Source organism: Pelmatolapia mariae, unplaced genomic scaffold (assembly GCF_036321145.2).
Source record: "Pelmatolapia mariae isolate MD_Pm_ZW unplaced genomic scaffold, Pm_UMD_F_2 NODE_ptg000333l+_length_74057_cov_1, whole genome shotgun sequence".
In the NCBI taxonomy this organism is placed as follows: domain Eukaryota; kingdom Metazoa; phylum Chordata; class Actinopteri; order Cichliformes; family Cichlidae; genus Pelmatolapia; species Pelmatolapia mariae.
This window is the reverse complement of record NW_027052022.1, coordinates 51,416-74,057: the sequence shown is the minus strand read 5'-3', so window position 1 is coordinate 74,057 and position 22,642 is coordinate 51,416. Positions and strand designations below refer to the sequence as shown.

Genomic DNA, 22,642 nt, shown 5'->3' with positions numbered 1-22,642 from the left:
AGTTATTTAATGATTCATGCTCACTGACACTGACCTTCCTGGCGAGGCTGCAGTGCAGTATGCTGATAAGAAGAGCCTGGGCAGTGTTGAGGGACGAGAAGAGGTAAGCCAGGAGGAGAGATGGAGAAGATAGGAACATGAGGCCTGAAGACCAAGTGACACTCTGCAGGAAGAGCAGTGTCAGGGAGCCAACTGCCCATGCCCTGCAGACACCAAAGCAAAGACATATTTTACTTTTCTGATGAGCAATTTAAAACATATGTTTTCACTTGCCTCACGTTGAAAATGAATAGAATTCAACTGTGCCTCTATTTCACAGGGCAGCTAAATTATTAACACAAAGAGGGGCAAGGAGCATGTAACAGCACTGAGGCTTGTAAAGCCAAATCTACCTGACAGCCCCCATCAGCAACAGGAACTATGAAAGAAAGCTGTGACAGATGTGGGCTGCACTACCTTGAACATGCTCGACATTACTCACATACACACTCGCTGACTTTTTCTCTTTTGTTGAATGAATGCTTTTTCTTCCCTCTATTTGTCATTTTTGCAGCAATGCTAAGGTCTGACCTTTACTCACTCAAAAGGACGCAGAGTCTACATAGGTCATGCTGCTATTCAAGACTGCTGCAGTGCATTTAATTCGGGTTTTTAAAAAGGCTACAGTTGCTGCACTTCTTCTTTCAGTTCTCTTACCTTTATTAAATGATATTAATGAAATTTCATTCAACATTAATAATAACAAATGCACTTGAAAGATGTTTAATAAAACAGACTCACAATTTATTTTTATCTGTCTTGCCTCATTCGGCAGTTATCAATTCATGCTTTGCACAATGACACATAATAATTCACCGCCGAACGGCACGAGAGACTCTTACTAACCTCAGGTTGTCATGGCGACTGGAGTCTGGCTTCAAAGCAGCGGTGCTGTGCATCTTATGTAAGGTCATCACCAACACAATGAGGTTTAACTGATGGCAAAAGAGGAAGATCAAACACAGTCAAATATATGCTCATTAAAAAAAATTACTGATCATGACGCTATGACACAGTCAAACAGGAAACGGTTGGCATTTCTAACACGAGATGAAATCTCACCGTAATGATGACAGCAACAGGTCCAAGGAAACTCCAGATAAAGTAATTGTCTGTGCGTAGCCAGCATCTGCAAATATATACAAACAAAACAACAAATTACAGGAAAATAGGAATCTTAAGAAAAACAAATTAATAAGCAGGAGATGACACAACAATACTGAGTAACTGTCCCCATGCAAGCTTCCAAGAATGTGGAGTCAAACCCACACACAGCAAACACACCCACAGACCAGTCATCTTACGCAGTTTTCGAGCCGTAGCCTCTAAAGTCGATGGCTGCGGACACGGCCACCACCAGCCCAGGAACAGAGTATCCACACAGGTAGAAATACTTCCTCCTGGAGTTCCGGCCCTCGAACACCTCCCGCTGGAGCAGGTACAGTTCCACTCCCTCCAGACACAACCAACAAAACACAGAGAGCAGCGAAAAGTGCAGTAGGCCGGCGGTGATGGAGCACAGAACCTGAAAAATCAGGAGGCAGCCAAAAAGTGATTTATTACTATTGAGTTATTATGTCAAGCTTTTAAAATTATTATCTAGATCAAGACGCACTTCTTTAAAATGCTATTGTTTTCTAGTCCAATATCATCATAAAAAGAAATAAAACACTAACAGTGTACTGAGTCTTGTTGGCACCAACAAGGAAAAGAACTTCAGTGATGAGCAGGTTAGCCCACAGGTTACAGTGAATGGTGCTGTGGTCTGTATGCCAGGGCGCCCCCTGGCAGCACAGTGTGGTAAGGCAGGTCGCCAAGCACACCAATGCTACGGAGATGCCAACCCAGGAAACCACATAGACAAAAAGCTCTTCCACACCAGCTCCAAACTGACAAAGAAAAGCAGACGTGAAAGAAAGTGTAAGATATTCATAGATATTTATCTTGATCCCCATTTGTTTGTGGGCATATCACGTGCTGAAAACTGCTGTGTTTCCATCCTTGTTCCACATACCATTTATTTAAAGGAATGCAATCATACCAAGCAGAGTGAACATCTTACTGAGAACACAAAATTAAATTTCATGGCAGAAAAAATATTCTGCTACATGTATCACTCTCTCTTTTACAGCCACAAATCCGAATTATCACCCACTTTGCACTTGATTTTTAAACAACATTTCAGAGAGAACAGCAGGGGTGAACTCCAACTGTGCAACCACAAATGGGCACCGTGGCGGGCGGGGGGAATCGAGAAGATCTTGGTGGGTGAGGATGGAACGAGATTTTTTTTTATTCAACTTTAAAGTCTGTCAGCTGTTCATCTCAAAATCTGACTTTTAAGATCTTAGTCTGACCACACAAGCAAATGCATGTAAAATTACGAGAAAAAACATGACTGTTTTCAGAGGTACGTCCATACTGGCATAATAGTTGCCAAATTAAACATATTGAAAATACATTCTGTGCTCAAACGGTGCAAATGCACAATGGCAATATGGCGAACAGTAGCTTCCACGAATTAAATGCTGCTATGTGTCAGCGTGTGTTACTTACAGCAGGTTGCTGGTATGTCATGAGGACAGCATAGCTGGACAGATGGTTGCAGGCGCAAGTAGTGTGTGTGTTGTTTGTGTGTAACAGGCGGCAGCCCTGTGTAGACCACCTGCCATTCCCAGAAACCCCTGATGCGTTCCAAAAAGAGCAATTGGGACCAAAGTGGTTCTCCAGCTGAGGAAACAAAGGCATCAATAAACAGTATGCTTGACACAGCAATTATGCAAAGTGTTACAAATTTGTTCATTTCAATGTGACTTTTACGCTGAACAGAGTTAAGAGACCTGCAGGTGCCTAAGAGTGAAGATCACTGGCTCGGTGAGATACACTCTGCTGGATCCTCTGTGCACAGATGCAGAGATGACATGAGAGTTCACCACCAGGCTCTTATGCCTGACCTCTGAGCTCTGGCCCAGCCCCAGTCCAAGCCGCAGGGTCGAGTTCTGAGTTGTCAGGAAGGAGCCCAGGTTCTTGTAGAGGGAAAGGACTAATTTCACCTGGCCTGGAGAGAAAACCATAGAAAATAGCATGAAATAATTGATCTGGAATAATGATATGTCTGAAATCTTACTATCTGAGAAAAGCTAGTATTACTTCTCCAAACAATCAGTCTTAGCCATGGTTTAATAACTATAATTTAAAAAGAAATTTGTTTGTAATAAATATCTTTGTCACAACTACTGCTGTGAAAATAAGATTAACATTTCCTTCTGCAGTACTCTTATATTTGGTGCTATGGCTCTGTTATGGGAGTGCAGCACCAGGTCCCCGTGTATAGAACAGGGCAGGCACTGCTAACACAGCAAAGAGGTTTATATGTGTGCAGAAGCTATAGGCAGCCTAAAGATTCAGTAAACAAGTATCAGCTTAGTCATTAGCTCATGTGGCTTGGCACTGAGATCAGCTGATCTGCCTGATTGCAGCAGAGCTTGAGGATGTGCCCTGCCTGAACTAACACTGCTCAGTTTCTCCTATGTGCCACATACCGTTGTTGCTGTACTGTTGCAGGGCCAGTGCTGATATCTGTAGGATGCTGTCGCTGTCGTAAGTGTCAGGGAACTTCAGGTCCTGTATGTCTGCCTCTGTATTTAACACGTACACCTCCAGATCTGTGCATAAGAGGACCAGAGGTACACACAAGTCTGGATGAGCTGCTAGTTTGAGGAGAATATGACAAGAAAAAGGACTAAGGACGAAAAAGTCAGCGTACCAACATTTGGTGCCCTGTCACTGAAACGTGCTTCATAAAGGTTATTAGCCAAGAGAAACGCTCCTTTTTCTACTGCGTCTAATAGCAGTGACGCAGAGCGTGACTGGTCAGCATTGCTCATATCAGCCCAGGACACGAGAGCTTCAGGACCGAGCAAGTTGTCAACTGTCTGAACAACGGCCTGAAAAACAAGAGGGGAGAGACAGTTACATCTATCAGTCTATCTATCTAGCTAGCTAGCTGTCTATCTATCTATCTTACCTGAACATAAGCTTTGCATGTGCGTTCTCTCTTCTGCAGCTAAAAAAAAGCAGAAAAACATCTGTTAGATATCTTTTAGAATCGTCATCGTTGACATTTCTGTTCATTTCCAGGAAAGGTCAAGCACACATCCACACTGACAACAGCAACAATTTACCTTGTTGTAATTGCGTGCTGCTGACTCTTTATTGGCTGGTCTCAAGGCCTGGAGCTGAGCGTCCAGTATCTCGAGCAGCTGTTCAATTAGCTTGACGGACATGCTGACATCACCGGCATAGATCCGCCCCCGGGTCAGGTTGACCAACTCCCCGGCGATGTTGGCTGCATTCTCTCCACTCTTAATCTGGAGTGAGGCGGGGGTGTTTAGAATGTCAAATATTTTGACATTTAAGAGAGAGCTGCTTGCTGACTAGCTTTAGGGCATTTGCACAGCATGCGTGTGCATTTGTGGTTGTGTGTGTGCGTGTGTGGCTAACCTTCTGTGCAATTTGGCTGACCCAGGGAGAGGTGCAGTTGGAAAGGTCAGGGCCTCTGGAGTTCCAGCCCACTGGAGACGACATGCATTGATAGGAGGCTATACCTGCAGAGACGGAAAAGGTGACGCAGAAAGTCAGAAAGGGAAACGACAGTTTGTATTTTATAACACCAGAGCATAGACCAGATATGAGACAGATGTAGCCTCTGTGTCTGAAGTAAAGCCATTGGGGAAGTCCTTTAAACTTGGCATTCTTTCGTATTGACAGAAGGGGGCCTTTAGTTGATTCTATAAAAGTCTAAGAGAAAAATCTACTTCTCACTTGATTTATCGTCTTGGAAAAGACATTCTGGATGAGTTTATGGTTTCAGTGTCTAATTTCATATGTTGTTTTAGACCACACAGTACTCATTTAACAAACGGTGGTCCAATTTAGAGTAAAATATTTGTCAAGGGTATGCTTTAAGATTGCTACAACAAGTTTTTTCCTGCTTCAAAATAGGCCATTAAAGAGTGATTATGCAAGTAAGTACAGTTGGTCCACATAGCGCTAAGGCAATAATCCAGCAAATATGTCTACACTGGGGTAGCTGTGGGAGAACATGCGGCTATGTGAGAATAGCCTGTCCCATGCATGCCCCAAGTGGGAGCACTTACACAGTTTTGTCTTTTGAGATCCCCTATATGGCCCCATGATATCCCATGGCAGTTTTGCTTTTTTTGGGGGGCACCCATGAGGGTTTGCTGTGAGCAAACAAAAGTGGGCATGCCCACAGAAAATCCTCTTTGGCCTCCCATATAGGGTTTTTAGGGCAGCTGTGGGACACCCACTTGGAGCCCGTATGGGAGAAATATTGATTTTTCTTACCCATACATTTCCACAGTTCACCCACACCTGCTAACTGTGAGCTTGGATATTATTTATAATAAAGAAACACTGCAGGGATGTGTAACTTTGAAAGATTAAACCATAGAAATAGAAATATGAGGCTTAGTAAGGGTGACTGATGTAAAACCTCAGTAATATGTATATAGTGATATATAGAACTCTAGAAGTTAACGTTATAAAGCCATATTCAATTTCCTAAAGCAGGCTAACTTGTTTTGATAGGGTTTAGGTTTTTCTTAATGTTTGTTTGCTTGTTTGCAGGTTTGTTTAAGCGAGTGGCTCCATAATGAAGTGGTTTACACTTTTGCCTAACGAGTAGAAGATCCCCAGTTCCCCTTGAAAGAACAAGGGGTGTTTTGTTAGGTATAGTATCAGCTGGAAAAATGGCAGAATCAAATAAGTTGGCACTACCTGCTGTGGCAGCCCCTATCGAATGTCAGAGCAGCTGACTTTTATTTTTAGAGACATTTTGCTCAAAACTTCATAGCAGCTGGTGGTGGTAATGTGCCATAAGGCACATGCGGGTTTCATAGGGCATGCTGCAAGCCTACAGTGAACCCCACTTGGACACCCTCTCTGCTTAGTGTCAGCAGGTCACAGTCAGTGGTCATCTGTGCCCCACACGTCATGCTGGTACTGGGCCCCACTGTGGCTCCACACGGACATGTTTGCTTGTAAGTCTGTGCATTTCCTGTTATTTCAGGTCAAATGATAAGCAAAATTATAATTTATGAATGATCAAAATTTCCCTTTAAATGAGCTAATTAAAAACATTTTATCACAGCTCTGGTGACGTTTCTTTATAGGAAGTCCAACATTTCTTTACTGAATGCCAATTTTTTAATGTGATGGAAAATGCCTGGAGAAGCATCCAGCATCCTCAGTTTCTCAGTAAGAGTCACCCCTCCCTTGTCCCTTTCAAAATACCTAGATCGGGACAGCCAAAAATGCTTGACTCGAGTCTTCAAACAAGAGTCAGTGAACCAGTGGCCAAAATGTCTCTTTTACTTTACTATGTGTGTATTTTTCACTTTTCTATGCAGATAATTCCAATTGTATGGGTTATGTTGATAAAAGCATAATTTATAAAGGTATGTTTAAAACTTTAGGAAATCACTGCCTTCTTGTTACACCGTACGCATTTAGTTTTTCCTTCTCAGCTCATCACTAACTTTGCTTGTGCTTTTGGTTCTGGGCAAGTATTGCACAATAGGGTTCATTTTTGCTGAAAACAGCTACTGCTGGAAACGAGGCCAATGAGAATGAACCCTGCAGTTAATAACATAATAACAGAACTGCTGTATGAGCTAAAAGAAGTTGCAAAGCTCTCCACAGCAGAAGTCAGCTGATTATTTACTATGAATTGAGTTTGAAGCCTTTAACTGATCTGCTTAATTGCTGTACACATTTTGTTTACAAAACATTTAATGAAAACCAGGACTGGACACTTGTTCTGCAAATTAGGTTTAAGTATGAAACAACAGCCGTGCCTGTTTCCAGTTATAACCATCGTTTAAGATAATACTCAATCATCATCGTGCCAAACCCATGTCCAAGCCATTCAACATGATTATGAGGAGGCAAAACGCACCCCGGGCATCTCTACATAATCTCCATAAGAGTTTCTCCTCAGAGGGAGGCAGGGCTGAGGAAGACAGCTGCACAGCGAGAGGAAGAGTCGCTGAACCCAGCTTCTCTACACACTGTAACCTCTCAGACTCATCTGAGGCAAGTTCAAAGAGAGGACATCCGACTACATTTCAAAGGGAAACAGGATACACACACACACACACACAAATGATACTACACACACATGAAACAAACATGTTGGCATGCTCACATCTGCGCACACACACACACAAACATGCATATGAAACACACACACTGGCATGCCCACATCTCCCACACCTACCCAAAGACCCCTTAGGGCAGGGCCTTTCCACTGTCTCCCCCTTTAGGGTAGGGGGCCACTGCACCCCTCGTGCCACCCGACCCTCACATCCTCCCACCTGACCCAGTCCCCCAGGGGCCAAGGGGACACGTAGAGGAGGGCGTGGGGTCAGAGGGACCATGGCTGTGATCGGCCGCTGGTCAAAAGGCCCTCTGTTGATGACACCAATTGGATGGGAGGCTGACGGCCGCACTGGAGTCAGAGCCACTGTGGCTGTGTATGACCGGACAGTGGTCATCAGAGAGGACAAGGGCCCTGGAGGGTCAAAAAGCACTGTTAATTCTCCACATTTATTACATTAGTCACCTATGTCCAGTTACACAACTACTATCATTCAACTGACCTTTAGTAGGTGGTGGTGGTGTGAACTGTAGAGGGTATCTCAGTACATAGTAGTTATTCCACACATACAGCTGGTTGTCTCTGGGGTTGTAATCTATGGAGGAGATGTACTGGTAAGGGTTTGGGAATGGTATCTGAACAGGAAGCTCCTGCCCACGACTGGTATCGTAGGCATAAACCACCATGTTGCTGCTGGCTCGGCCATCTGCCTGCCCCTCATCATCCTGGAAAACAGAGCGCACGGCGTAGAGCACGCCGCAGGCCATGAAGGCGTTGCTAGCTCCACGTTTGTCAAAGCCAGTTGCCCAGGTACCCTCAAAGCGGAGAGTGTAGGGGTTCACCTGCAAACAGGAAAGACATGAAATGATGAAAAAATCAAAACCTCCTCTTTTCTTTCTTCATCCTTTCCAAAATACAATCATCGATCTGTTTTTCCTTACTCCTACCTGGCTGACCACGATGCGTCCATTATTGGCTTCAGTAGAGTAAATAACCCAAAGGCCGTTCTCATCCACTGCCAGATCGATGTCCGACTTCCCTCCCCAGCGGTAAGGCGAGGTATCGTGGTAGTTAGCATTGACCACCACTGCCTCCCCGCTCTTGATACGGGTGCGTAGGTCATATTTCACAAGGTTGCGTGTTCGCTCCTTGTTGTAAAATACGGCACCGTCATACACCACAAAGCCTGTACCATCCACACGGCTGGGCAACCTAGGAGATTATTATGAAATACATTATGAAATGTGTGAAAATATATAGTTTGTGACTTTGTCTTTTTACTTTTACAGAAGAACAATAGAAAGGATACTGAGTCAAAACATCAAAAATTGGCGTGTTGTGTGTTGGCCGGAAAGCTCAGCTCAGATTAAAACCACCCAGAACATCACCAGCACCAACTAAACATCATTGATATTAGCAAGATATCTCCACAGAGTCCAAAAGATACTAAAATTAAACATGAACCCCAGCTACACTCAGTCTGCATACTTAATTAGGCTTGCTTCATTCATTTGTATTTTGTACGTTCTTTTGTAAGTAGCATAAAGGGATACATTTTGTTATACAATCTTGTGTTGCATAAGGAAAATTAAATTATCTTGAATTTTGATTCTTTAGTGGCCTAATTAGGATATTATTTTGGTGACACTTGCAGATATTGTGGTAGCCTTAAGAGCATTTATATAATACCTTTTAATAATCCCAGAGCTGTTTATTCATCACTGAGAGCAAGCCTCTCAGAAGCTGCATGCATAGATTTTTACCTCCATTTGAAGGCACAGTGGTGGTAAACTCTACCACTAACTATGCAAACTACTACACAAAGAGCTAACAAATGAGTGGTAACACATTTAATGAGTGTAGCAGAACTCTTGTCATCAATAAATAGCAATGATGCTTTTAACTATAACTCTTCTTATTTAACCATACGTTATAGATATAGAATATATGAAACCAACTTTTTATACGGACAAAATAAATGTTGCTCTTTTTCCATAATAAATTGATTTGGCTAAATGTGAAATAAGCCCCCAAGGCCTGCAAACTGCCATTATTTTTATTACAGACTACTTCATTGATTTTTTTTCCAGCTGTGATTAATCTGTTACTTTACAGTTTCTTAAAAAACAATAAACAAAGCAGACCCTAGAGTAACTGAATATTCATCAACTATCTCAACAATATACGCAGTACACAAAGCACTCACTTATAGGTTGTGGTGACTCTGTTTTGCCGATAGTCATCCCAAGAGGCGTACTCATACAGCACCTCTGTTCTATAGGGTGTCCACGGCATGACATACAGCCTGTCACCAGCTTGCAGGGGGTCTTTACACCAGGCCCCTGATTGATGCTCCACCTCCAGGAGCGAGGAGGCTGGCTGGATGCTGAGCAGTGAGCCAGGACACACGAAAACTGGAAGATGGGAATTAGGCGGGGTAGAGGCAGGATGTGAGAGAGAAGAGAAAGAGAGAGGGAGCAAAAGCGCAGGAAGGGAAGTGCGAAAAAGAGTGAAGAGAAAGAAAGTGGAGGCAGGTGTGGGGAGAAAATGGATCAATGCATGAAAAATGGATTGAATTAGATGCAGTCAATGCAGCGAGATTAAGGAAAAAGAATGAAGAGAAAAAGAGAAAGGGATTTAAAACACCTGTGCTGATCTTGAGAGGCAAGCAACAGAAGAGACGTATAAGTGTTGAGAAATCACACACTGTTAGTGTGTGTGTGGTGAGTAATACAACAGGGACACTGCAATGAAAGGTGTGAGTGTATTTATGTGCTTTTTGTGTGTATGTGTGTGTGTGTCTGTGTGTGTGTGGGTTAGTGCAAAAAGAGTGAAAAAGAGTGTGAGGTAGAGTCAGGGACGCAGAAGGCGGGGCTAAATTTTGCCTTGAAGTGAATGAGAGGGCAGGTTAGTTTACGCCGAGCACAACGATTGGTCCACCCACATGTCAATAACTGTATGGACACATATGTATACTGTACAGTCTCACACTGGCATGCAAATAGGCATGCACACACACCCACACATAAGCAGTGCTTGGTAAGCACACATCCAGACGGATATACAATCACACAGATTTCGTCTTATTTTTCCTATGAAGATAAATAAGGGGCTCTTCCTATAAGGGAAGAAAAGGGAAAATAAGCATGAAGAGGATGACTAGACAAGAAGGAAGGAAGGAAGGAAGAAAGGAAGGAAGGAAGGAAGGAAGGGAGAGTAAAAAGTGAAAGAAAGAACAAAAGAAAGATCGAAAGAAAGAAAGAACATAGAGGAGGGAAAGCTTCAAAGGAAGATTGTGTTTATGTACGTGTGAGTGGCTGTGTTTGTGTTGGTGTGCACAGAGACTGAAGGAGAGACAGAGAACAGAGAGATCAACCAGGAGCAAGAGGGAAAGAAGAGGTGAAGAAACTAAAGCAAGAAAGCAAGAGAGAAAAGATGAAGAGAGACTAGGTGCAGAACCTGGATAAAATTGGATAAAAGGACGGCTTTCTATACAACGAGAGATGGATAAAGGAAAAAAGAACTGAGTAGGAAATGAAAAAAGGGAGGGGGCAACATCCAGCATGATTACGAAACAACGTCCTAGGGTAGGAGGAAGAGAGAAATGGTAGGAGAGAGGAAGATAAGGAGAGAAAAGAGAGGGGGTTCGGGGGTAAGGAGAGATCAAGATGCTACAATGTATTGTCTTTACCTTTTTGGTCCACTTCTACTCAAGCATAGGAAAAAAAGAGGGAGAGAAAGAAAGAAAAGTCAGAGGGTGAAAGAAGGGAAGTAAAGAGAAGCAAGAAAGCAAGCAAGAAAAGCAGGAGAGGAAGAAAGGAAGGAAGGAAGGAAGAAAGAAATAAAGAAAGGGAAAAAGAAAGAAAGAGAGAAAGAAAGATTTGCACAGATAAAGACTTTGGAACTCATTCTCACCACGTACATTATTGTTCACGTAAAAGGAAGGAGCACGAAAGAGACCCAACATATTCTTCTTCCCTCTTCTCCTCCCCTCCCACCCTATCCTCTCCCCCTTCCCTCCCCCACCTCCCCCGATCTCTCCTTCCCTCAATCAGGCTCCTGTGGAGAAAAGAGAGCAACTCCCGTGGCGTGAATCTGGAAAAGAAAACACACACGCATGCACGCGCAAGTGCATACTCCCAAACACACATACACACAGAAGACATTTTGGCTTACAGTTTTTCTCTCTGTACTTTCTCCGTACAACTTTCTTTTTACATTTCAGAAACACAAGCATGCACACACATTCCCTGAGAAACAAAACAAAAACGAAAACTCCCAGTCTTTTTCTATCCATCAGTTTCTCAGGGAACTAGTAAACATCAGAGATCATACGTACAAATAATAATAAACACCAAAAACCTAAAATGCATCTTGGCGAAAAAAAACAAAAACATAGGTTAAATCCGTGTGCACTTGTGTTTGTGTTTATGTATGTGTGTGAGTCTGTTTGCGTGTGTGTACATACAGTATATGTGTGTTTATGTCTGTTGATATAAATATATATGCATACTCACTGTAGGGGACACACTCATACTGGATCTCCAAGTACTTGTATGTTCCAGGACAGGGGTCTGGGAAGACGTCAACCCCTGCAACCACCACACACTGAGTCCTGTTGTTACACCTGGAGGACGGACGGACGGATGGATGGGTGGATGGGTGGATGGACGGATGGACGGATGGATGGATGGATGGACGGATGGATGGGTGGATGGACGGACGGACGGATGGATGGATGGATGGATGGATGGATGAGTCATATGGATGATGGAGAGAGAAAGCAAAGAAAGGAAGGGGAGTGATTACCAGACAGGAAAGGGGAAGCAAAGGACACTCCATTTGTCTACTCTCCCTCTCACTGAATATTGATCAGTTCTTCGAGGAAAACACTGCTGAGTACACAGCTAATGGTGCAGCCAGGCACTCATACTTAGCTGGAGAGGTTGCTTCACCTGCATGTATACATGACACACAAGACAACCTACTAATCAGCGTGTATGTTGTGCAGCAGTGCACACATACAAACAGTTCATGCGCTCATTGATTGCCGTAGCCACTTCTAAAAGACTTATTCAAATAACTCGAGTACGATATTACAGTTTGCATCTTTACTGCACAATTTTTAACTGCTTATGCAAATATAGTGTACACACAGCAGGATGTGCAGCCCAACACATACTCACCTCTGTGACATGATCTTTAGTGCGTCAGGGAGGTAACACTGTGTGTTCTCCATCTGGAAGGGGTCTGCATCACAGATCTTGTCATCGGTGCGTCCGTAATTGGCAGTCTCCACCATAACCACATCACTCCCTGGGCAGCGCAGCTCTATGGGGTAACCCTCACATGCCAGCTCCCTGCGTAGCAGGCCAAATGGCATAGCGGCCCGGGACATGGCTGCACAGTAGGCGGGGGAGAAGTGGGGTGAGGCAGCAGAGGATGAAAGGGAAAGGCGGAAACACAAGAAGAAAGAAAAGCCAAGTTTTCAAAATTTACTACAGGCAAAAGGAGCTTCATACTTAAGTGAACATATTTCTAAAAATTGGCATTTGATTTATTTTGTAGTGTCTGATTTTGTAGTGTCCTCGATGACAGCAATTTTAAACCTCAGAAGAGAGTCAAATGGCTTCTTAGAGCTATAAACCAATTACTGACTCCCATGTTTTAATGTCCAACTTTACAGCTGAAATGAAAATAGTTTTACCTTCTAAAGCTAATTTAACCCCTTCCTAACAATTTTCTTGTAGTAGTCTTCAGGCTAATTGAAGGAGTGAATGTTGGCTACCTTTTGCTCTGTTCTTTGTCAAGATGATTCCAAAACACTTCAGTAATTTTGAGGTCCGGGTTCTGGACTGGCCAGTGGTAACTGACAGAGCATATTGCATGCTTTTCTATCCAGGTATGATTTTACTGCACTGCCAGTGTGTTTGAGATCACTGAAAATGAAAAGCTGAAAATGCTGCATCTCTCAGGTCCTGTGTCAGCTATTTTGTGGATTTTTTTCCTATTTCTTAAGGACATGACTTTCAAACACTGTTCATCTGCTGTATAAGTAGTTTTTTAGACCTGCCACTTCTTCTTTTGTCCTCCACTTGTCCAGCTTTCTCAATTTTTTAATAGCATACCACACATCATGCCATAAAGTTTTAGGCTAACATCTCATCTGGTGCAAAAATACTATTTTATGCCCGTCAAGCTGGCATTTTTCAGAGATTCATCTTAAGAAATTGAAACAAATTATCTGGACTGAACTAAAAATGCGTGAAAAAGCAAAGAAACGTTTAAAATACATTCAGAAAATGTTTCTTTCCACACAAAAAGCTTTTTGCTTTCTATATCTGTAAAAGTACTATTGCTGGCTCCTTGCAAAATATAAAAAATGGTGGTGGCTCAAGACGTTTGCTCAGTACTGCATAAACCACCTATTAGTATTATGGTTTGAAGCAGTAATTCATAATTATGGATGCTGGCACAGTCTCACATTTGTTTTAAGCCTTTTTTTGCACTTAGTTATGAGTGGTGCTCTGTGATGGATGCTAACATGCAAAATCTAATCCCAAAGTTACGAGATGTTAACATCTGATACCATGGATACCGTATCTATGGTATCCTTTGTACGCTATGGATGCACTGGATTTCAGGGAAATTCCATATCGAATTAAACATCTGCCTAATGGTGAGCACGGAGAAAAGGCAGGGGATGAGCAATTTCTGTAGGACTGGAGACTGTACAGAATGTGATACTAACAATATTAACATGGCCATGCTGATTACATCATCTGGGCTACATTGTCAGGCTTTGGGAAGATAAATACTCCTGGTCTACAGATGGGATCAGCTATCCAATACCACGAACTATAGGACATTGATCCCATTAATGATTCCCTAGGATAGAGACCTTACTTTGACTGCCTCATTCAAATCATTCCCATACCTGTATTTGTTAGCACATTTAACACACATTACACATGCTTTGAAATTGTGAAAACGTTGAAAACCGCTAATTTAATCTTTAAAATGCACAAGTGTGAAAGCTAACACTGGAAGGATTCCCAGATGTGACTGTTGACATAATCTCGTCACACCTCCTTTGTAACAGCTACATGTGATGCGCAGCTTTGAAACCACTACTGACGCTCAGGTGCTCAGTAAACACAATCAGACAAGTATAGGATTTCATTTTCTTTGAGCACTACGTGTGAATATATTAAATACAGGCTCAGCGAAAACACTCACCTGACAACCTTATAAAGCTGTGTAAACCATGGTTATTGGAGAAAATCCCATTACCATTACCTTAATCCGCTTTCTCACACGAGTTTGAGTATCATGTACGCATGACAAGGTGTTTGCAGCATCAGGATTAAAACATTAAAGCAACACTTTGGTGTGATTAGTATGCTGCTGATGTACTGTAACTGTCTGCCGTGCTGAATAGCTGATTGTTAATCGACTTTGAGCTACAGGCAGCTCCTCATACACTCCAAACTTGTATTCAGATCTTGTGTTTGCGTAGGTCAAAGCATGTCATACAGCTTGTCTAGATGCCTTTTTTTAGTGACACTGGGCTTCACTCGATTAGATGTGAGTCACTCAAATTTGTGTTGCACTGACATTATCTATGGCGTTTCAGTTTATAGGATTCCTCCTGCTTAATGCTGTCAGAATCAACACCTCGACGTGATACTACATCACCTCGACATGACGCTTACCTTGGCCAGAGGGCGCAACTTGAGCCAGAGTGAGCACGCCCACGAACCACAGTGACACAGCCATGCTGGGCAGGAAGAGATAGGACGTCACACCACCACAGTGCTAGGAGAGCCTGGGGAGGAAGCAGTGGAAGTGTGAGACTGTGAGTGAAAAACTGCACCCTCTCGTCTTAGTGGAGATGTGTGTGCGCGCGTGTGTGTGTGTTGGATGGTCAGAAACCCACACTGACTATGAAAGAGTGCACATGAGACACCACAGCAGGGTGGAAAGAGGACAGAATAATAGAGACAGACAGACAGACAGACGGACACAGAGTGGGAGCAAAATAAAGATAACAATTGAACAATCGGTGCAGCGAAAAGCCCCTCAATCTGCTGTTACCATGGTGATAGCACAGTGCAGTCTCAGGAAGTGAGAGAGAGAGAGGGATGGAGAGCGAGGAGGTATACACTGGATGTGCATATCTGTTACTGAAAGCGCACACGTGAGAATTTGTGTTTTAAGTCTGTAATTAGCCAGAAGCAATACTGGCAACTGACCCATAAAAGAGTCTTAATCTTTCTATCCTTAGACACACACACACACTCTCACAGAGGCAGAGGGCTGGGCTCAGCTTAGGCCACTTTTCAGTAATCCTAAATAAATCATGTCGTAGAGACGATCTCTTCCCCCGCAGGCGTAACTAGGTAAAGCAGCTGACTGAAGACACAGGTGATCAGAGGGCAATGGTGCACTGTGGATTTTTATGAGGGAACATACGGGGCGCAGGAAGATGAGCTACAAGAGAACAACAGTAATATGACTCCTTAATATAAACTGAACTCTTGGCCCTGGACAGAAGGGAGAGAGGAGGGGCATCATGTATGCTATAACATTTCTTTTTCCTCTTAGGATTTCAACTACAGCTGTAGTGTGGACTGCGTAACCAGAATTACGGTCTTGGGAGGTTGTGTGTGTGTGTACATAAACATATGTGTGCTTGTGTGTTTATTTGTGACTCGGTTTTCGCTCCATCTTCTTGTTAGGTAATGATGGCCGACAGATTTAGGTCACTCCTCAACAAATGTCCAACACGCATTCAAAGACTTGCGCTCGCACGCACGCACACACAGACAACCTCGCACGCATTCGGGCACATACGCATGAACTAAGAAAGAGAAGAGAAACCTCTGCCTTCTTTAAATCCACTCAACCAACAAGGCTGTAATAAAGGCCCCAGGACCAGTGAGCTATGCACACGCACACACACTAAATATAAAAGACTGAACAGAATGAGAACATTTCCATTTTTTATCAGATGCACACACAACCACGCAAATACATACACACAATATGTCTAGTCTCCTGCAAACCCCTTATGGCAGCATTTTCTTATGCTTGCTACCCCAAATCTCTCTCTCTTTCTCTCTTGCTATCTCACACACACCCACCCACACACACACACACACACACACACCCACACACACACACACATACACACATAGATGCAGAGTAAGTAGAGCAAGGACACTGATGGCCCTTGACAAAGCCACACACCCGGTTCCCCCTGTTTGCACCACCATGCTTACTGCCTACAACCAAAATCCCGCCCCGGGGAAGCGGCCGGCCTACTTGAAGTGGCAGCTATCTCTAAGTGAGTGTATGAACATAATGCTTAGAGTGAAAAAAATTACACAGGCGCACACATTAACGTGCATGCTGTGAATACACCCAACCATTTACAAAGAATATACACAGAGAAAATTCGTTTGCATGTTTTGCTGGACGATTTCGTGGAAATAAAAATATTCTCAGTGCATCATTTTACACACAGCTACACAGCAGTATAGCTTTACAATGATAGCTGTTACAAGAATGTAGGTGTGACATCTAAATTCTTGTAGTTTAGACGTTAATCACACAATTCTGCATCACACAGATCCTTAAGAATGTGAGTAGCCTGTTGTAGAAATAATGTAAAAATCAAGTTACGTACACTCACGTGCGTTAGAGGCGCAAGCCATACAATCAACAGAGGGCGAGATAGAAAGAGAGACTAACCTCCCTCTCTTTGGTCACAGAGCAATCAGTGCCTGAGGGTAGATCACTATGAAGCACAAAGTGACAAAGCAGCCTTGTAGCACTATGCTCTTAATGGATGAATGAATGTGTGTTTGTATGTGTGTGATGGAGAGGAGAGACTAATTAAGAGGTGTGGGGGAGAGATATAGATTAGTCTTCCAACAGAAACCCTGAAAGGTTTATTGGCTGAAAGACTTTTTAATAATAAGAGTGGGAGAATTTTCTTGTCGCTATGGATAATATTTAAGAATCAAAACACACTACAGTGCCTTGTGCAACTGCCAGTTTCGGACCATTGACCTCTACATTTCCCAGAGGGCTGAGGCCTACATGCTGCAGTCAAAGCCACTTATGGGGTTTTAGAGCCTGTATGTTTGTCTGGTCGATGTCTGACTCCTGGGAATAGAGGTGTCGCATTCCCCTGCATGTATAAGGGTACACAGAAAATATGGTAGTAACTAGCATATCAAGCCAATTTTTTCTTTTATTTTCTGTCATATTTGTTGTTTTTATGATTTTAACCCCTACTTTATATATATCTGGAATACTAGCAGATAGTAATTAATCCCACAGAAGGCCAAAAAGACTCCCTGGTTTCTCGTTCTGTGCCACATTTTTTAAGAGGTGCAGGCCGGGATCTCTTACAAAAGAAAGTTTTTGCACAAAAAGTAATTGGGTTTTCTCTCACTTAAAGAATTGAGTCTTTGCTAAAGACTGCAGGAAGACTGATTAAACATTGATAGGTTTCTTCACATATTTATCACGACTGTAATCCTGCCTTCAGCACACACTCTCTGAGCTAAAAGCACACCATGCATTTGTGCTCTTTAAGCATTTTCTCCGTATCAGAAACTCTCCAGAATTGTACGGGTTTGCTCATTAATCATTCTTTTGTTTTTACCTGATCAGTGCGAAGCATAATAGCTGAAATCTGTTACTGTCACATTTAAGATTATTGCCCAATCTGAATCTATCTTAAAGCACACAATTTGCTTACGTCTGTCTTCAAATAATACTTTTATTTTTAAAAAAGGCATTACGACTGTATCTGCTCTCCATAAGTGGACCTAAAAAAAAACCCCTTCTTAATATACCTCAATGACAAAATCCACAGGAATTGACTTATTGATTGATTTTAAAATTAGTCGAAGTTTATATATAGCCTCCGTGTAAAAAAACAAATCCATTGCCCACGCCAGTCAGAGGTGGGCGGAAACCAATCTCAGACCAACAAGGAGTACAATAGGAGGCCTGTGCAGCATTCATGTCAAGTGGGTTGCACGGTGGAGGTGGAAAGATTCTTATGCCAATGAGTTGCAAGCTTTCATGACAGCTGTATGAGTGGATCATGTTTTTTTTAAACTATGTATAAAATTGCATCGACAGTGTACAATTATGTGCATTAAATATGGGTGGATGGCAGATTTTGGCTGCTTTGAGGAGTCCGTGTTCGTTTTTACAGGCACTTTTACTTTTGTCACGGCCCGTGTGTCTGCCCGGTCGACCCAGTAAGGCCACATGTGTTTTTTGTTTTTGTTTTTGCTCGCTCTCTCCTGTGTTCGCTCTGCCTGGGCGGAGCTCATTGCGGGCTCCCGCCTTTGGCCCACGCACCTGGGAGCAATCACACACCTGCGGCCCATCATCCTGCTTTCCTGGCTGCTAGTTAAGATGGCGGCTCAGTGTTTCTCGTCGCTGGATCGTTTTGCAACACATGTTAGTGTAGCCCCGGCTGACTAATATCTCGTGTCTTCATAGTGACTCCCTTGTGGTGGTTATCTCTCGTCTTGTGTATGTAGATTCCTGGACCCGTCCCTTGAACCTCTTTGGATTTCAGAGCGCGAGTGTTTGGATGAGCGGAGTGGCGCGTGTTGGAGCGTGTTGAAGATTGGAGCGAGTGGGCGCAGAGCGAACGGAGTGTGGACCTACGAGCGTGTGTGGAGTGTTTTCCCTTCCTGCCCCGTGAACCCCTGGAGTCACGTTCATTCCCCTCATATTTTGTGTATAGTTCACCGGCTGTTGTTTGCTTCAGTTTCAGTCAGGGTTCCGTCAACCCTGACAACTTTAAGTACCCACGAACATAGTTTATAGCAGCATGTGATCTTTGTAATAACATTTAGATATCGGCTTGAACCGCAATGATAAGTCAATCATCACAAAAATAACATTTAAAAAAAATCTAAATAATTATTTCAGGTTTTATCTTTCTGATGCTTTCCTTTGTTTTACCCCTGTGAAAATGTTGTGTTTTCAGAAGACCTACAGGCTCATGTCCAGCACATGTTAATATTTGTTTGGAAAACAGTTGTGCTGATGTTGCAAAGTCTTGGCACATCAGATCTCTTGGCAGTTTGCAGAGGCCTGATATTAGATGATCTGTTAATGTTTCATGGCCAATAGTTTCTAGGAAAGCACAGAGCTCCAGCCAGACACAACTGGCTCAGAATAATGTTTGCCTGCTCGAAAGAATTGAAAGTGACATCTGTGTTCATTTAGATCTTCTCAACATCTAATGAACATTTTATACTTTCTTCAAAGTCTTCTTTCTCAATTTAGGAGGGATTTCCCTGACACATAACAAGAAAATGTGCAGTGACTTTTTAGCACAGATTTGGATTTTTGCCATCACATTTCATATCTTTAAGTTTTAGGGGTTTTAGCTTGCTGCATTAACTGAAAATAAAAAAAAGTATTCCTGTCTGTCATATTTGATCTATAAACAGCTTGTCAAACCTTGTCAAATCTATCTGAAATTATATCGCATTATATATCAATACAACTGTACAGCTGCCACATAAACACACACACTCACGTATGTGAGTAACATACATATATGTGCAAGTATTCATAATTTAAAGTGTATTTAAGTATGCAAGCGATCCTTTAAACTTAAGAAAATGTGGCATTGCTCCCAGTTGTATGTCAGCATAACCTGCTACGATAATGTGAGCTGCTGGAAAATGTCATCAGAACAAACTCGCAGAGTAAAATACAAGATTGCAGTTTGGATTTTAAAATGTCACATGGCTTAAAAAAAGCCTTTACGCCACTAGATCATCAACTGAAGTACGAGAGAACAGAGCAGTCTGGACAGGAGGGAGGAAAAAAAGGTTTATTAATAAAATATTTTAGCAAAATAGCAATATTAGGTACAGTGATATGGCAAAAATTTGTCTCCTCGCAGAGATTTTGTCAGACCGTGTACATTAAAATCACTTGACTAAGCAAAAGCATACGCACATATCTGCATGTCAGCTTTACAGATTATGTACGATTTATTTTTCCTGTTTAAACATTTCTTTAAAAAAATTCTTTATACCACCCATAACCCCTGGAAAAAATTAGCATAGTTAAATATGTCTCATTATTTGTTCCACAGTCTGACTTGGAACTGTAACAGAATATTAATTAGCTGCTCTTTTGACATTGGTAAATTTAAATGATTTTTACACGCCAAAGTGTCTGCCCCTTATCTTTGTCATATAAAAATCCGAGCAGATGTCTGTTCTCATATCATGATATTGATATTACACTGATATATCCGCCCACAGCTCTGCACAGGCTTGCATAAAATGCTCACAGCACAAACGGGGAGACTGACTCAGTGTGTCTGACTGATTCAAGGAGACGTGAGAGGAACCTGTTCGAGGTGGTCCGAACAGAAAGAGACAAATATGGTGCATTTTACAAGTCAAATGACAGAAAACCCATCCAACTTGTGTGTGCGCATGTATGTGTGTGTCTGAGTGGTTTAAGCAAATCACTGTGTCCTTTCTTTTTACTCCACAGTAGTTGATGTAAATGATCCCTACATGGAAACAAACCTCATTACCTTTGTTTTCTCTTTCTCATCCAACACACAGTGCGGACGCAAACACACACACACACACACACATACACACACACACACACACACAGAAAGGAGTCACCGCTCTAAAATCTGGGTTCACAGATAGTTCTCTATATTAATGAGCTCTTTTTCAATGTTTTTTTATCTATAATTAATAGGACACAAACGATGTCTTTGCACACCCTTGGCTACAAATGAATCAGGGATTGAGTCTGACAGTAGAGCAGGAGTCCTGTCACCCACTGAGCTCTTCCTCCATCTATTCCCTTAGCCTTTCTCCCCTTTCATTCACCTCCTTTGTCCTCTGCATCTCTCTATCGCTCCGTCTCTCTTTCTCACAGTCACTCCTGTCTCTCCGCCTGGCCTCCTCCACTGACCCAGTCCTCTCTTTCCCTCTCTGAAATATTGATAGTGGACTCTCACTCACTCGCTCTGCTACCTCTCTTCATTTCTTTCTCTTTTCTCCTCATGTTCCCATCTGTGGTGAATCAGCAAACCAAACCCGCATTAAAACCTCTTTTGTGTGTATGTGTGTGTGCGTGTGTTTTACATCACTGCTCACTGCAGCACACATGACGCTGCAACCAAAGGTGTGTGTTAATGAACACAAATCACACCACCCATGACAGACCCCTCTGGCGTTCCAGTCTGGGACACCCTATCACAACACTTTTTCCCCTCTCTGATCTCCAAAGACGGGTAATCACGTGCCTATGAATATTTCACAGCACTCATGGCTACTACTGACCAAGCTTTAATGGCAGCCAGCGTTAAAAACCTCAGCACAGCAGCGCATGGGATCCATGTCCACTCAGTGATCAAATGGCCCTTGGCAGCAGCAGAAGCAGAAGCAATACCAATGAAAGAAGCGGGGCACCTGTGCTGTCCTCTGGGGCATTGATCATATATGTGCGATTGTGCGTGTGAACGAGAGAGAGAGAGAGAGAGAGAGAGAGAGAGGAGGGGCGGAGTGCATCCTCATAGCCTATATCCATATCTTACCGTCAATCCTCCGGTTTCCCTCGTCCTCCTCCTCCTCCTCGCTCACTGCGTCTCCCGCATCCCGTCTCTCCGCGCCCTCACCCACTGTACTCTCCTCCCTTTCTCCCGCTCCGCTGCGCCCGATGCATTAAAAAAAATTAAATATTCAATGGGGAATTAGTGGAGGGCGAGACCTGCTGGGCTATACGACAGTCATTAGCGCGATTTGTCCAGCAACAACTGGGCGTCCTCCGCCTGTGATCAGTGCGAGAGGCAGGGTTTTGCTCTGCTGGACCTCACACCCTCCCTCCGTCCTGTAGAGGCTCGATGTCTTCCCGCTGTGCTGTGTGACTGTGCGTCACGTTGGTATCATAATTCCCACGGGTTTCATGCCCAGAAATGATGCGGGCTATAGGCCTTATAGCCCCGATGGATGAAGGGATGGAAATAAACGGGCACACACGAAAACAATAATTAGGCGCAAATTAACGCACAAACCTCGACTGCTCTGAGCCCCTCCGTCGATTTCTACGGCTCGCCGAGCTCAGCTGTCGTTTGTCATTGTTGATCGTACGCCTCCGATGCCGTTCATTAGGTACATCCTTGCATTTAATGGAAAATAACGTCGACGTGATAACAGCCGCTTTGCATATCCTTGAAGAATCGTGATGGGGTGCAGCGGCACATCAGGACGGATATGGAGAAATGTCAGGCTTTAAAAAAAATAGGGGGGAAAAAAGCAAGAATCGCGTTATAAAATAACACTGGGGTTAAAGGGGGAAGGAAAAGACAACAGCTGGACGGTCAGGAGAGAT

The 22,642-nt window shown here is 43.1% G+C and overlaps 1 protein-coding gene across 1 annotated transcript; it reads right to left on the bottom strand.

Moving 5' to 3' along the window:
• Positions 1 to 34: 34 nt before the first annotated feature.
• On the bottom strand, positions 35 to 22,544 carry LOC134623006 (adhesion G protein-coupled receptor L1-like; the record flags this gene model as incomplete). Its single annotated transcript, XM_063468253.1, has 21 exons — positions 21,849 to 22,544; positions 14,938 to 15,050; positions 12,409 to 12,622; positions 11,740 to 11,849; positions 10,914 to 10,928; positions 9,429 to 9,636; positions 8,170 to 8,434; positions 7,725 to 8,064; positions 7,343 to 7,636; positions 4,543 to 4,646; positions 4,224 to 4,409; positions 4,067 to 4,105; positions 3,806 to 3,986; positions 3,582 to 3,704; positions 2,880 to 3,097; positions 2,596 to 2,769; positions 1,716 to 1,928; positions 1,344 to 1,564; positions 1,102 to 1,168; positions 886 to 974; positions 35 to 203 (listed from the first exon to the last, which is right to left on the bottom strand). Coding segments are annotated over exons 2-21 (3,294 nt in total), but the record flags the coding sequence as incomplete, so codon positions are not given.
• Between the last annotated feature and the right edge of the window lie 98 nt (positions 22,545 to 22,642).